The sequence below is a fragment of the Elephas maximus genome, chromosome 12, assembly GCF_024166365.1.
Source record: "Elephas maximus indicus isolate mEleMax1 chromosome 12, mEleMax1 primary haplotype, whole genome shotgun sequence".
Lineage (NCBI taxonomy): Eukaryota > Metazoa > Chordata > Mammalia > Proboscidea > Elephantidae > Elephas > Elephas maximus.
In genome coordinates, this window is record NC_064830.1 from 100110009 (window position 1) to 100123633 (window position 13625).

At 60.6% G+C, this 13625-nt stretch overlaps 2 protein-coding genes across 7 annotated transcripts in view; one reads left to right on the top strand and one right to left on the bottom strand.

The window, feature by feature from the left end:
• Nucleotides 1-4243, bottom strand: part of TNRC18 (trinucleotide repeat containing 18) — a 119518-nt gene extending 115275 nt beyond the window's left edge. For 4 of the 6 annotated variants that reach the window (XR_007519518.1, XM_049902652.1, XM_049902653.1 and 1 more), the window contains exons 1-2: nucleotides 4152-4243; nucleotides 1773-2209 (exon numbers count right to left, since the gene is read on the bottom strand). Coding sequence is in view for 4 of the 6 variants with exons in the window: in XM_049902652.1 (XP_049758609.1) it covers nucleotides 1773-1959 (187 nt within the window). In the remaining 2 variants the exon portion in view is untranslated. Of the gene's footprint in view, nucleotides 1-1772; nucleotides 2810-4151 lie in introns of those variants that run through there. The other 2 variants (XM_049902655.1, XM_049902651.1) reach the window with 2 other exon arrangements.
• Nucleotides 2082-4445, top strand: LOC126087541 (protein FAM246C-like). Its single transcript, XM_049905066.1, has 3 exons — nucleotides 2082-2104; nucleotides 2143-2209; nucleotides 4152-4445. Exons 1-3 carry the CDS (start codon nucleotides 2082-2084, stop codon nucleotides 4443-4445), a joined length of 384 nt encoding a protein of 127 aa, XP_049761023.1.
• The last annotated feature ends 9180 nt before the right edge of the window (nucleotides 4446-13625 follow it).

Sequence of the window (13625 nt, forward strand, 5' to 3'; positions counted from 1 at the left end):
GGCGACCAGCAGTTGAGGCTAAGCGCCTGGCCCGGTGAGCGCACACTAGGAGCACCCCATTAGCGTGGGCTTCTCTCACTGCTTCTGATGAGGGCACTTGGTCTCTGCGAAGCCAGAGCCAGTTCCAACACGGGGGTCCGCAGAAGGCGCGCGAAGGCTCTGCCAGCCAGGGAGTCTCGGGTCCGATCCCAGACCGCAGGCCCCCCACCGCCAGCCAGGGAGAACTAAGTAGCCTGAAAAGACCCAAAATAGCCAAAAAATTCACTGTGACCTCTAGGGGTCCGCAAAAGGGGACGTCCTGGACGGCCCTTTGTACACAGGCGCCGCCTCCAAGTCCTTCCCCTGTGGTCTCCGGCGACTGTCTTTCACCCGCAGCGAGCCACTCGGAAGAAAACCCTTGCTCTCGTTGCGGTCCCCAGGCGGAATGCAGCCCCCGCTCCTGGAGGGCACACGCGCGCCCCGGGGCCGCATCCCGGCCCCAGCCCCCGCCGGTGGGGATCTTCGCGCCCCTCCCCTGCCCCGGCAGCACAAAGGCCCTTTGTCCCGGCGGGCCCCCGGACTCGGGTTCCTGAAAAGTTCCAGGAGAAAAATCAAAAGGGGCGGGGGGGGGGGAGACAGCGAGTGCGGAGGCAGGGCGGGGCCGGTGGGACCAGGCCAGGGCCAGGCGGTCGCTCCAGGCCCGGAGGCCCTTCCAGGATGCAAAGGCCGAGGGGAGAGTCTGCAGCTTCCCAAGAAATCGCAAGAGTCCTAAAACGCCGTTTGGAAGAAACAAGTGGGTTTTTAAAGTCGATGAGTGGGAACCCAAGCGCAGAGGCCGGGGCACGTGCGGTGTGGAGGGCCCAGGCCTCCCGAGGCAGCTGCAGGACAGTTCTGGGACCCCCCCACCATGGCCCCGTCAAAGCCCGACCGGCCCGGCTGTCGGCCCCACCGCGCCGGGCAGCCCTCTCAGGGAATGGCGTAGACGCCGGGCCTGGTCGGCGCGCTCCGCCACTGTTCACTGCTCCAACCGGGTTTCCCTCTGCCGCCGGAACCCGGCCGGACACACTCCTGGCGCCACTTCCTTCCCCGCAGAGTCCGGGCGGCTGCGGCCGGGTTTCTGCAGACCCGCTGCGCCGCGCGCCCGCCTTCCCGCTGGACCCAGAGGTCCCCGGAGCCAGGATAGCCGCCTTTCTGCCTGGGGATGGGTTCCCGGGGCCGCCGCCCGCCGCCGCAGGAGAATAAGGTGCCTGGGCTAGGGTCGGTGTCCTCCCGCACAGCGCGGCGCTCAGGACTGGCCGGACGGAGACCCCGCACAGCGCCAGGGAAGGCGCTGGTGGAGGAGCTGAGAACGGACCCCGGGCCCACAGGCGCCAGGCAGGGGGTTTGTCAAGAAAAAGATCGGAGGTCGGGGAGCAAGGGGTCTCTCGGGGTGTCAAGCTAGTGTGTTCTTTTCTCGCCCAGAATTTGAAAATCCCAGCGCAGGCTCGCGCCCCCGAAGCCCTGGGCTTGGAGTCGTCCCTGGTGGCTCGGATTTCGGCAAACGCGTGCGCCAGGGGAGGCCGCCGTGCCGCTCGCCCCTCTCTGCCCGGGCCCAGAGGTCTCTGCTCCCCGGGAGCTGAGCCCGCCCGCACCCCCATGAACCCCTAAGAAAGAGGGAGCTTCCGAGCCTGCCGCGATCGCCTGCCGGGGAAACGGCCGAGCGGTTTTTCCTAGGCCTCCCTCCCCTAGCCGGTTCCGGGGCCAGGATCCCGGGAGGGCGGACAGGCGCGGGCGCGGCGCTGTGCAGCACTTACCCGGGTGCGGGTGGAGATTGAGGCCGGCCATGTACTTCCCAGGCGGCAGCGGGCCGGGCAGGCCCGACGCGGGCAGGCGTCCGGCTGCGGCCGCGCCCACGCGATGGCTGTCCATGGCCAGGCCGGACAGCAGCGGCGGCGGGGGGCCGTGCACGGACCGCGGGGGCCCGAAGTCTCGGCCATCCATCCTCCGCGGGAGTGCCGCGGCCAGCCCCCCACCCCGGCCCGCGGGCCGCGCTCAGTGGGACCTAAAACTTAGGCCTCGGCGTAGTCCCAGAGTCCTCGGGCGGCGGGGGTTCCGCGGTGGGCATGGCGGCGGCGGCCAGCGGCGTGTGCGCTCGGCGGCGGGCCGGCGGCCCGGGGCGCACAGGCGACAGGCTGTGGGGCCCCTCCGGGCGGCCGGGCGGAGCTGGGCGGTGCGGCGCACGCGGCGGCGTCTTGGCGGGGAGAGGAGGTGGCCGCAGGAGCAATAGAGATGAAAAAAGAAAAAAGGGGGAAAAAAAGAAAAACAAGTTCAGAAAGTAGCCTCGCCGATCGTAGTCTGGGGTGCCGTTCTGGTGACCAGAAACGAAATCAGAAAGAGCCCATTTTCCATGAAAAGTAAAAATCCATTCTCCTTCCACTGGCGGCTTCAGGCTCCTGGGGACCCGGCTCCGAAAAGTGCCCCGTGGGGCGCTGCGACTGGGCCACACTGACACCGGCTTTCTCCCCGATCCTCCCGAAACCAGGAAGGCCTCTCGGCCGCGCCCAGGGAGTGCAAATCCAACCCTACAAAATGTGTTTGATTCCTCGGCGTCACATGCTCCGGGCTTTAAAACCCTGAAGGCTTTTCAAGAGCAGCTCGAAAGGTCTCCCCCAAACACTCGGTCACTATCTGAGCCGGAAAGTTTAATATTTAACCTGCTTTAGCCCTCGCCTCCCTTTTCTGAGTTGTTTGGTTTCCCTTAACTCGCTCTGAGCCGCAGTAGGGGCCTTTCGAGTGGTTTTTCAGAAGGGGGGGGGCACGGAGGGGACTTATTATTTTTAAAGTGGCTCGTTCCCTCACCCCTACCCCTACCCCACCCCCGCCCCCGGCCCCTGCAAGTCTTAGACTCTGAGTCCGAGGACCCGAAACGTGGCATTCTCGCCTGAGGACTGGAAAGATTCCTTCAAAACAAGCTTTGGTTTCATTTTTCAACGCCCTGGCTTGGGAATCCCGCGGACCGAGGACGTGGACCGGCGCGGGGGACTGGGGGACGTCCAGGAGAATGGAGCTGTTCAAGGGTCTCGCTCCTACCCCAGCTTTTTCCCCCACCCACCCTCCAAAATAATCTATAAGAAGACCTTAGTCGCGCGGACCCGCTGAGGGGCGCCTCCCCCAGCGCTTGATAAATCCCCCAGTATTTCCAATTTAAAGCTGTTTGTTTAAAAGATTTGTCGTTTGCCGACTGGGGGCAGGGGGGCTCTCTTGGAGCCAGCCTTCCCTGCAGAAGGGGACGCCAAAGACCCGCTGCAGTTCAGCGCCCTAGGATCTGGGGAGGCTCGGGCGCTGCCAGCGCCACGGACCACGCCAACCGCACTGGCTCGGGCTCGCCGTGGCCGCCGCTGGCCCCCGGGTGCCCGCCCTGTGAGCCCGGCCCCCCGGGCTGCAGACCCGTCGGCCGCAAACCCCTCGACCAGACCCACCCGCCTTCTTCTCCAGCTCCCACCCCAACTTTGCTAAGAGTGCTTATTTTAACCCGGTTTTGGTTACAAACACCCCCTCCTTGCCTCGTTCTCGCCCAGCAGGCTCTGGTTACCAGATCCGCGTTTACTTTGGAAAAATCTAAGATCGCCACATCCGAGGTTACACGTCTTAAGGAGACGATGACCTTCCTATGATTTTTTTTTTAAAGCTCTTGGAGTCTATGTTTCTTTTAAAACGAAGGGCCTCGGAGACTGCCCAGACGCCCTAGTTTGGGGAAGTCGGGGTGAAGCCCCCCAAAACACCCTCCCTCGGGCAGAGGCTCTGCTTCAGCCATCTGGGGGATCCGCTTCATCCTCCCTACTATCCTTCCCTCTTAAATGCAGTTAAAATGGCTGAATTCCGGCTTTTAATTAAAACCAGCCTCTAATCTGAAATGTCTCTGCACCCCCAGCTCGCCCGCCGCCTGCAGGGAACCGAGGGGGGAACCGACGCCCCCCGGCCCGGCTGCGCGGGCTGCACGGGACTGCGAGCTCCGTAGACACCCGGGCCGCAGCGGCTCGCCCCCACCCCTCCCCGGACGCCGGCCCTCCACTTCGTTCTCAGAGATCCCCAGCACACCCCGAGGGCTTGGCGGGGTGGGGGGGGGGGCGGACTGGAGAAGTTTGGAGAAAATCGCGCCCGGCCAGGGCCAGGCGGGCTGACCGGCAGCGTACCTGGCGCGGCGGGACTCCCGGCTCCGGGCTCCGGCTGCGGCTCCGGCGGCCCCTGCTCCCGACGCGGCTAGGCGCCCGTGCTGCACGCCATCCCGCGGCCGCCGCTCCCCTGCGCGACCCGCAGCCGCCTCACACTTTTTGCCCGCCTTTCCTTTTTTTGGTAGAAAACTGTTCCCGTGGCCGTGCGCTCGGCGCGCCAACTCCTCCGCCCTCCCGCCGCCGGGCTCCCGCAGCCCCCGGAAAAGCCAGCTTTCCTCCCGCCGAGCTCCCTGCTTTTTAATAAAATCCAGGTAGCGCCGGTTTAAAGAATCCCAAATCTCCATATACAGCCCGGGATTGGAAAAGGTACGTTACACAACCCCCCTTTCAAGTTCCTCTCGCTGGATCTTAAAAAAAAAAAAAAAAAAAAGACCCAGCGGGGGGGAAGGGGGCGGCGGGGGAGGGGCGCACTCCCGGCGAAGAAACACGCATTGTTCGCGGGCGCCCGCCCCTCCCGCCCTAGTCCCGGTCGCCAACCCATTGGCTGAGCGCGCCGCCAATCACGCGCATGTAAACACCTTGGCCCTCGGCCATCCTTATAAAACCAATTACGGACCAAGGGGCTGCGGCGGTTTCCAGGCTCCCCCCGGCGGGGCTGAATGATGCAAACTGGTGGTGAGAATTTTTACGGGCCGTTTCTAGGCAGCCCTCCCCCTCCACCAGCTCGGGCCCCCCCTTCCTCCCTTCTCCTCCTCCTCCTCCTCCTGCCTTTTCCTCCCCCCTCCTTGCTCCGGCGTCTGGGCTGAGTGATCAAAATAGAGGAAGATGGTTGTCGCTGCAATCCAGGGCTTTGCAAGGCGCGGTTTAATGGGCCGCCTGTCAGCTTCCTGCTCGCAGGAGGAGGTGACAAGCCGAGCGAGCCGGGAAAGGCTTGGGGCCTGGCGGGCCGCACCCCGTGCCCCGGCCCCCTACCTCCCCTGTGGCGCGCCTTCCAGAACGCGCGGTGGAGACGCCAAAACAGACAAGGGCTTGTTGCTTTTCCCCCTTTTTTTTTTTTTCCTCGTTTTAAAACAAAGCCACGATTCATTCCCTCCACCCCACCCCCCCAGCAGCGCGGTCGGGTGGGATGGGCAGGCGAGAAGGCAGTTTTCCTAGCCCCGGCCTGCGGGCCCTCCCTGAACCGCAGTGTCAGATGGTTACTGATTAATATTTTGGAGAGGCCGCGGCGGCGGGCAGCGGGTGAGTCTCTAATCTTCTAAAAGGGGTTCCTATAGAAACGGGGACCGGGCGCACCCCCCGCTCGGCTCCGGCCGGGGTGCGGCGCTTTGGATCGCGCGCCCCTGTCCAAAGCCCCTCTCTGCGTGGGCTTCCCCTCCCCCAAAAATACAAGCAGAAAAAAGGATTAGCTCGGTTGAGCGCGAACTGAATCCCTCTCGATTGTGACATTTCAGCCTATTTGCACTTCTCCACAGGGCCTTCTGAAACCTATTAAAGTGTAATATTAAAAACCTCTTGGCTGGGGGCCTCTCTCGCCTTCCATCCGCCGCGCCCCCTCCAGGGAGGGCGAGACCGGGAAGAAAAAAAAATCTGTTGAGCTCAGAGGAAGCCGCAGCCAAACCCAAAAAGTGCTTGGCTGGCCGCGGCGGCCGGTGGCGGGGGGGGGAGCCTCCATCCCCCAGACTTTGTACTTTACATTTTGCGCTTTCAGCAAAATCCTTTCTATGTCCAGTCGCCAGGAGCTGCCCGCGGCGGCACATCTACCTGGCTGGTGCCTCGGAGGGTGAGGACCCGGTTGGAGGGGCCGCCCTGGGGGCCCCGCACCCTCTCTCCGCAGCCCTGCAGGGCCCCGTGCCCGCCCAGGCATTACATACCCAAGAAAAGCAGCTCGGAGGGGCAGGAATCCTTGCCGATCCTGCCTCGCAGAGGAACCGCGGCGATTCCTTTTTAATTAAAACAAGAGAAGCCCGCTCTTTCGCCCCGCGCTGCGGACTCAGCGTTTTCGCATCGCTTGTTCTATTTTTTTTTTTAATCCATTTTTAAGGGAACTTTACTGGAAGGGGAAAACGAGCTAGTTAGCGCCCATTCGTCATATTTTCTTTTCTCCGCTTTTAGGAAAAAAAGGGGGGGTAAGCTTCAAGAGGGAAATGGGGGCGTCTAATTTAATTCCAGGATAAATTTGAGGGAGAAAAAAAAAGTTGAGCCTCTTGAGGGCAGTTTCAAGTTGCCCTTCCTGGAGCCTTTTTCGCTGGTTTCTAGGCTGCCCTCTTTTGGAAGCTGGAGTCGGGGGAGGAGGGTATAGGGAGGGAGGAGTGAGAGCAAAGAAAGGAACGAAAATAGCCCAAGCCGAAGGGAATGCACGGCGGTGTCCGCGCTTGGAGCTGGGCGCGTGGGTCTCGGTTGCCTCCCGGGCGGCGAGAGGCTCCCGGCGCAGCCCCAGGACGGCCGGGAGCAAAGACGGAGAGGAGAGGGGGGTTAGAGAAAGGAGGTATTGTGTCTGTGTGCCTTGGGGGAGGGGGGCGACTGAGGAAAAACAAACAAATGCAGTAGAGCTGCGCGGGGCTGCTGGAAGGGAAGCCAGGGGAAGGGGCCGGGGGTGGGGGACGCAGCCCCCGTGGGCGCCTAGTGCTCTCAAGTCTCATCGAAAGACCGTTGTCGGTTCCCAAGTAAACTCACCCCAAGGCCGAGTCCCTACACACACACACACACCCCTCCTCCGTTTCCTTCCACTATTCGGAACCCAACCCTTACTCATCCCTCCCCCCCCCCATCATCCCCGTCCAGGCTCTGGAATGTTTTTATTTCAGTATAGCTCGAGAAAAAATACAATCTTGAGAGAGTGCTGGTGGGAAATACAAAAGGCTTGTGGGGTGGAAAAAAACAAAAGCCTATTTTTATAAATGTTTAATGTTTTCACCCTTGGATGCTCCACGACGCCGTAATTGTGACGGCGGGGTATGTGTGCCATAAATCATTTAGTTGCTAATAAAAATTCTGCCTGTTTGCCCAGGATTTGCTGCCAATGGCGTTTGCATTTTTCAAGTATGCGCCTGGTTGGCGTGGCCAGGAGGCTGCTTTTCATTAGAGCCGCGGTTCGCGGCCTGCGAGCCCCCTCCCAGTATCCCCCACCCCCACGTCGCCTCCGTGGCCTCAGCCCCCTCGCGCCGCCCGCCCAGCACACCCTCGCACTCCCGCCGCGGGAGCCTGGCCCCGACGCGGGGTTTTGGACGCGGCGGGGCAGGGTGGGGCGCGCACAGCCTGGACTGCCCGTGCCGGTCCCGGGACGACCGAGAGGATAGGATCGCGGGCGTGCCTCGTCGAAGGGTAGCCTGTGCGCGCCCTGATCTTTGCCCTGCCGCGGAGTCACCGCTCCCTCTCCGGGTCCGCGCCCTGCTCTCCCGCAGTCTCTGGGTACACAGCGGCCGGGAGCCATCTTGGGGCGGAGGACCGATCCTAAGTGGAATAGTGGGCGACTCCCGCCATTCCTGGGGTGCTTCGGAGTCTGGGAAAACGTACTCCCCTCTCATGCTGGCCACGTTTAAGTATAAAAGCTAGGACCCGAGCGCGTGGCGCGGAATGGTGGAAGCGCACAGCACACTTTGTCCGGTCGCCATCTTCCGCATTCCCTCCTCCCGCACACCCACTCAATACTTGTTTACCCGGTGAGATCGGTGGCCAAAAAAGTGTGTTGACGCAGTGAGGTGTGTGTGTTGTACTGACTGGCAAGAAAGTCGGCTGGAGGCGTGAGGGGGCCTCCTCGCATTCCCAAACCGCAGATCCGGGAGAGGCCCACCGTCGCCAGCCCCGGTGCCGTGGTCCGCAGCCAGCCTGGGCTGCCGGAGCCGAGGCCTTTGTTTGTTCCTAGGCCGCCAGCCCCGGCTTCGGCTGCCTGGACGCGGCCGGACTGACAAAACTCGGCCCCTTTGTTTTAAGACCGAAAGACAAGCCAAACTTGAGCCTGGTCGTCTTCCCCCGCCGCACCTTTGTCCGCTCTTAGCTGGCTGGGAAAGCTGGCGGAGAGGGGAGGGAAAATGCGGTAAGGTCGGAATCTAGCGCCCCGGTATCCTGCCCTATTCGGGCGCGCATCCGGCGCTTTTAGGAACCCCTGTGTTGTTGACCGCGTGGACACGTTCACCCCTAGGCCCCACGCCCAAAAATAAGTCATCCTTTCTTAGGTGCGGACAGCTGAGACGATCGCCCCCACCCATGGGGACTGAAGTCCCCAATCTCCGCCGGCGTCTTGGTGTAAGGCAGGCCCCGGAGGATCGCCAGCTCTGTGGTCTGCGCGGAAGGCCGAGGCCGGGAACTAAGTGCAAGCTTCCGCAAGCTCCAGGCCCAGCAGCCAAGGTGCTCCCGGCCCGGGCGCCTCTAAAACCCGGAGAGGCTGTGCCAGGAAAGCCATGCTCGCCGTCCTTTTGCCGCGATAGTCCAGACCCGACTAGGCGCAGAGCCGAGCTTCGGCCAGACCGACCCCGGCCCGCCAGGCAGCGCCAGGGACGAGGCACCAGCGTCCGTAACGTGCGGGGACCAGGGCACACCGCGGGCAGCACGGTCGGGCCAGTACCGGCGGATCCCGGGCTCCTCTCGCCCCGCCTCCGGCACCCGACTCTTCTCCGGCCTTGGTCGGCTCTTCCACGCCACTGTTTGGCTCGGAGAAGACGGAGACGCGTTTGGTGCGCCGGGGGCCGGCTCTAGCCATAAATCTCGGCGCAGGCCCTCCTTCCTACTGCTCTCGCGGAGCTGCTCCAGGCCGGCCTCACATCCCGGGCTGGGCTGGACGCCCCGCTCTCCGGTCACGGCATGGGGGCCCCGAGACTGCGCAGGCAGTCAAACCAGGAGCTTTCTCGTTTGCCAAACAGGGAGCGGTCTTCCCAACTCAGGACTCCGAGGCGGCCTGGGGCTCGCTGGATCACCGCCTGGGGTAGGACGCCAGGGCCGGGCACTGGATCCTAGGAAGGCACAGTGAAGCCGGGTTGGGCGCTCGGCCACCCGCTCGAGCCCAGCTCCGGCGCCACTGCACCCTTGAGGGCCGACGTTAGGGTCAGGGTCGGGGCGGCTTCTCAAAACTCTGCCCGCCACCCCCTCCGCGGCCCCTACGCTGATTCCACGCCCTTGTTTTGCCATCAGAGCCCCCGGCGAGCGCACGATACGGGGAGGGGGCTTTTTTTTTTTTTTGCCCTCGAGGACTCAGCGGGGTGTCTGCAGGCGCCGCGCCCAGAGGCGGGGGCTTCCTCTTGCTCGACACCCCATATTTCTCGGACACCCCAGGCTTTTCGCCGCCCAACCCGGGCTCGGCGCCCTAGGCGGCCGCCCACTTTAGCGCAAACAGCCGAGCCGCCTGGAAAGCAGGACTCCGCGACGCGGGTGGAAGAAGCCTGGCGGCGGCGGCGGTTTTTCTACTGGAACAGAGTAGGGGCGCTCGGGGGGCAGACCCGGAGAGGTGCATTTGCACCAAGTGTGCGTAATGTCACCAGCATTGTTTGCCTCTTAGCTAGAAGGGCGGGGAACGGGCTTCCCCGCTGGTGTCCATCACCGAGCAGGCCGTGCGCAGTTCGGAGACAACCACCCCGGACCGGTCTTCGCTCCGGACTCCGGGTGGGGACAGCGCGGGAGGCAGCCACATTCACACACCTTCTGGGGACCTCCCAAGATCTGCAACGTGCCAAGGGCAAAAACCGAACGGCCGATCCGGAACAGATGCGGAGACAGCGGGCTTGGAAACCTCTCTCCGGGGATGGTTTCACCCAGAAGCTTCGGCTCCTTCCTAGAATTTCTAGAAGCTATTTGGAGGGGCCGGCGGCTTCCGGCCCGGCCCCAAGGAATTTGAGACCTTGGCCTGCCGGCGCGAGCGCAACGAAAGCGTGGAGAGGCGACCGGGTCGCATTCCCAGCCATGCCTCCCCGGCTAGGCGCGGGCCCCACCGCGGCGCCCCAGGAAGCGCATCGGAAAACAAAGCGCTGCGGTTTCAGCCCAAGGTTAAAGTCCACCGCGAGCGTTTTTTCCCCCCGGAATCTGAGAGCGCTAGCGTTCCTCCAAATAAACCGCCAATAAATCAGCTCCGGGGGCGCCTCTGCAGGGCTTCAGTGACCTTGGGGAATGGCTTTCCTGCCAGACCCGTCCGAGGACAGGCATGGGCGGGGGGACAATGTTATCCCTCCCCCGTCCAGAGAAGGGCGGAAGAGAGGACAGCCAAGGGCATTCGTGGGTGTTTATTGTGGTCCGCATGGACCCGGAGGGGCTGGGGGGTGGGGAGACCGGTTAATTGTGGGGTGCGAAGTGCCAGGTTGTGAAAGAATTTGTGATTGTGGGAGACTGGCAGTTTGGGGATGCTGCGTGTTTGGGGGAGGTGGTACTTGTGCTCATCCGACAAATCTGCCCCTGCGCCGGGCACTGTTCTAGGATGTGGTGATAGAGCCAAGCAGGCCACACCAGGCCTCTTTGGGGCCCTCATCCTTTGTCTGGGTGTGCCTGGGTGTGTTCGGCGGGTGAGTGTGTACAGAGTGTGACTAATGGGATTTATGGATGTCACTGCGAGAGTGACTAATGGAGGGCTTTGCTGCACGCGTATTTGGGGAGGGGCGCCGCACCTATGTGGGGAATCCGCGCCCCAGGAGGGGCTGCCTGGTCGCTTAGAGGCTCCCTCCACGCCACCGCCCGCTCCAAGCTTTGTTGGGGCCTGGGCAGCGGTCCCGGGCAGGTTAGTGCCTGTGCAGGGTTGTGGGGCACATTCCACTACAGCCTGTCCCCTGAGGCCCCTCAGTCCCGCCTCCTTGACCCACGTGGCCTCTCCAAAGCAAGCCGTCCCACCTCCTTCCTTAGCTGAGCCCTCCCAGTTTCCTCTTTTTCGGTCTGCAAATTCCTTTAGAGGCAAAGGGCATCCTGCTTGGGGCAGGCTTTGCTGACCAATTGATTTGGGTACTGTCATACCCATTTCACAGATGGGAAATCTAAAGTGCAGAAAGGAAAAGTGAGGCAGCCAAACTCACACAGCTAGGAAGTGGCAGCCAACCAGCACCCTCAACCAATCTGCCTTCCTTTACCAGGTAGGGGAGTGGGGATACATGTGTGAAGTCCCAGCTCCCCTCCCAGATCTGATGGAGACTACACTAACACCTTGCACCTTGGTTTACTGCCCTTCCCCATCAATCCTTCCTACTCTAACTTCCATCTGTTCGAGGCAACCCAGATGTCAGCCGGAGTCTCTGATTGGCCTGGGAGAGGGGTGCAGGGGTAGGATGGTTGTCTATACCTGGTATTCCAAGATGGAGGCACCAGCTGGGTAGAAACCCAGGTAGGAGGAGCAGGAGTTCAGAAGGGCTTGAGATTCCACAGATTCAGGCTCAGGAAACACCTGGAGAATGGAGTTTCTCATCTCCCTTTGGATTTCTGATTTCCGACACAATCTCTGCGTGTTCACGCAGGTGCTATTTCTGCTATTTTCGCACACATTCTGCCCCCCATATCTGTGCCCCATCACAGACCCCCTCATCATAGGGCCCCTGAGACTCAGAAGTGGAGTGACCTTTCCAAGGTCACCCAGCATCGTGGCAGCCACCAAGCCATACCAGGGCTCTGCCCAGCTCTCTCCACCTCTGTGTAGGAACAGAGGCAGGTACCCCCTGATCTGTGATGGCATCTCTGGGATGGGAGGGGCGGCAGGGCCTGACCCTTCTTCCCAGATCTCCAGGAGGCCTCCCTACCCAACAGGCTCTAGGGAAAACTCACTCACTCACACTCTCTCTATCACCTCCCTCCCTCCCGTTTTTTTTCTTTTTCTTTTTTTTTTTTTTAATCCTCCTTTGGCATTTTCTTTCAAGCAGAAAATAAAAACATTTCCCATGGCTACAGCTTTGAAAGCTCCCCTCTCCCTTCCGCCGCCATCCCATCCCCTCATCAATCCATTTCCAAAGCCAGCATTTTAAAGTCAAGAGCAAACCCGCAAAGATCAAGCCTGACAGGCCCCCTTCCCACTTCCCTCCACTTTCTCTTCATGTCTGGGTCTGTCTTCAGCCTGAGATGAGCAGGAGGAAGGCCTCCCCCACCAGCACACGCACACACACGCTCTCGCCCACGTCTGCCCAGCTTCTGTGGCCACAGGCAGCCTTTCCAGAACCTTCTTGAGCTGCTCCTGCAGGAAAGACCTGCTCGCTTCTTTCCTTCTGGAAGTGTCTGGGTTTCCCCTCCAGATTTTCTTGTCTGGCCCACCTCCCTTGGGCTCTCCTTTAGGATGTCATCCCAAATTTAAGTGCCTATAGGAATCGGGCCACCACCCATCTGTCAGTTTGTCATACTGTGGTAACTTAATGTATTGCTGTGATGCTGGAAGCTATGCCACTGGTATTTCAAATACCAGCACGGTCACCCATGACCTAAAACTAGGAAGAAAAGCCTGGCGATTTCCTTCTGAAAATTAGCCGATGAAAACCTTATGGATCACAACAGAGCACTGTCCGATATAGCACTGGGAAATGAGCCGCTTAGGTTGGAAAGCACTCCAAATAAAAAATACCAACAATTGTGAGGATGGCCAGGACCCAGTGATGTTCCATTCTCTTCTACATGGGGTCGCTGTGAGTCGGAGCCAACTCGATGACAACCACAAAAATAACAACACAGCAATCAGACAGGAAATAGATGAGCGGAAATGGGAGAGCACCTACAGGGAGCAACTCCTCACAGCTCCAGCTGACACTCCCCAGATCTGCTGTTGTTCGTGGAAAGCTAGTGTTTCAGTCAGCATGGGCTAGGCTGTGCTGCAGTGACAAAAATCCCATACATCTCAATGGCTTAACACAACACATAAATTTATTCTCATCTACACATTGTCTCTTCAGTCTGGGTGGCCCTCCAGGGCAGCCAGCCTCCATGTGGTGACTTGGCAATCCAAATCAATTAGATTTCATGGTTGTCTGACTCAAATGAGGCCGCCAAGGGAAATGGAAGATTTGCACAGGAAATTTTCACTGCTGGACTCCAGAAGTCACATGTCACTTATGCTTGCAATCTATTGTCCAAAGCTAGTCATGTGACTCCACCCAACTGAAGGATGTTGGGAAATAGAGTATTCCCATGCCCAAGAAGGGGAGGAAATTCAGATAATGGTGAATAAGGGCAATGTCTACCACAGCTGGAATGTGACCTGTCCTAATTGTTTCACCTAGGTGCTTTTCTGAACACTGTGCTGATCCTGGCTGGTGCAAAGGGTTAACGTGCTCAGCTGCTAACCAAAAGTTCGGAGGTTCAAGTCCACCCAGAGGCACCTTGGAAGAAAGGCCTGGAGATCGCTTTCTGAAAAATCAGCCATAGAAAACCCTGTGGAGCACAGTTCTCCCCTGACAGGCATAGGATCGCCATAAATAAGTCAACTTGATGGCAACTGGTTTGGTTATGTTGACCAAAATAAAGCACACATGTAGGCCACCTGCTCGTCCTCGGTGGAAACGGACAAGATAGGATCTGTCCTCATAGAGCTTCCACTGCTGAGCACTACCAAGGAGG

What these genes read in the sequence shown, in the direction of transcription:
- LOC126087541 (XM_049905066.1), top strand. Translation starts at nt 2,082, where the DNA reads ATGGCGGCGGCGGCCAGCGGCGT. An exon ending in GCGGCGGCGGCCAGCGGCGT is followed by an intron (nt 2,105 to 2,142) that starts GTGCGCTCGGCG and finishes CGGGGCGCACAG; the next exon opens with GCGACAGGCTGTGGGGCCCC. An exon ending in TGCGGCGCACGCGGCGGCGT is followed by an intron (nt 2,210 to 4,151) that starts CTTGGCGGGGAG and finishes CCGGCAGCGTAC; the next exon opens with CTGGCGCGGCGGGACTCCCG.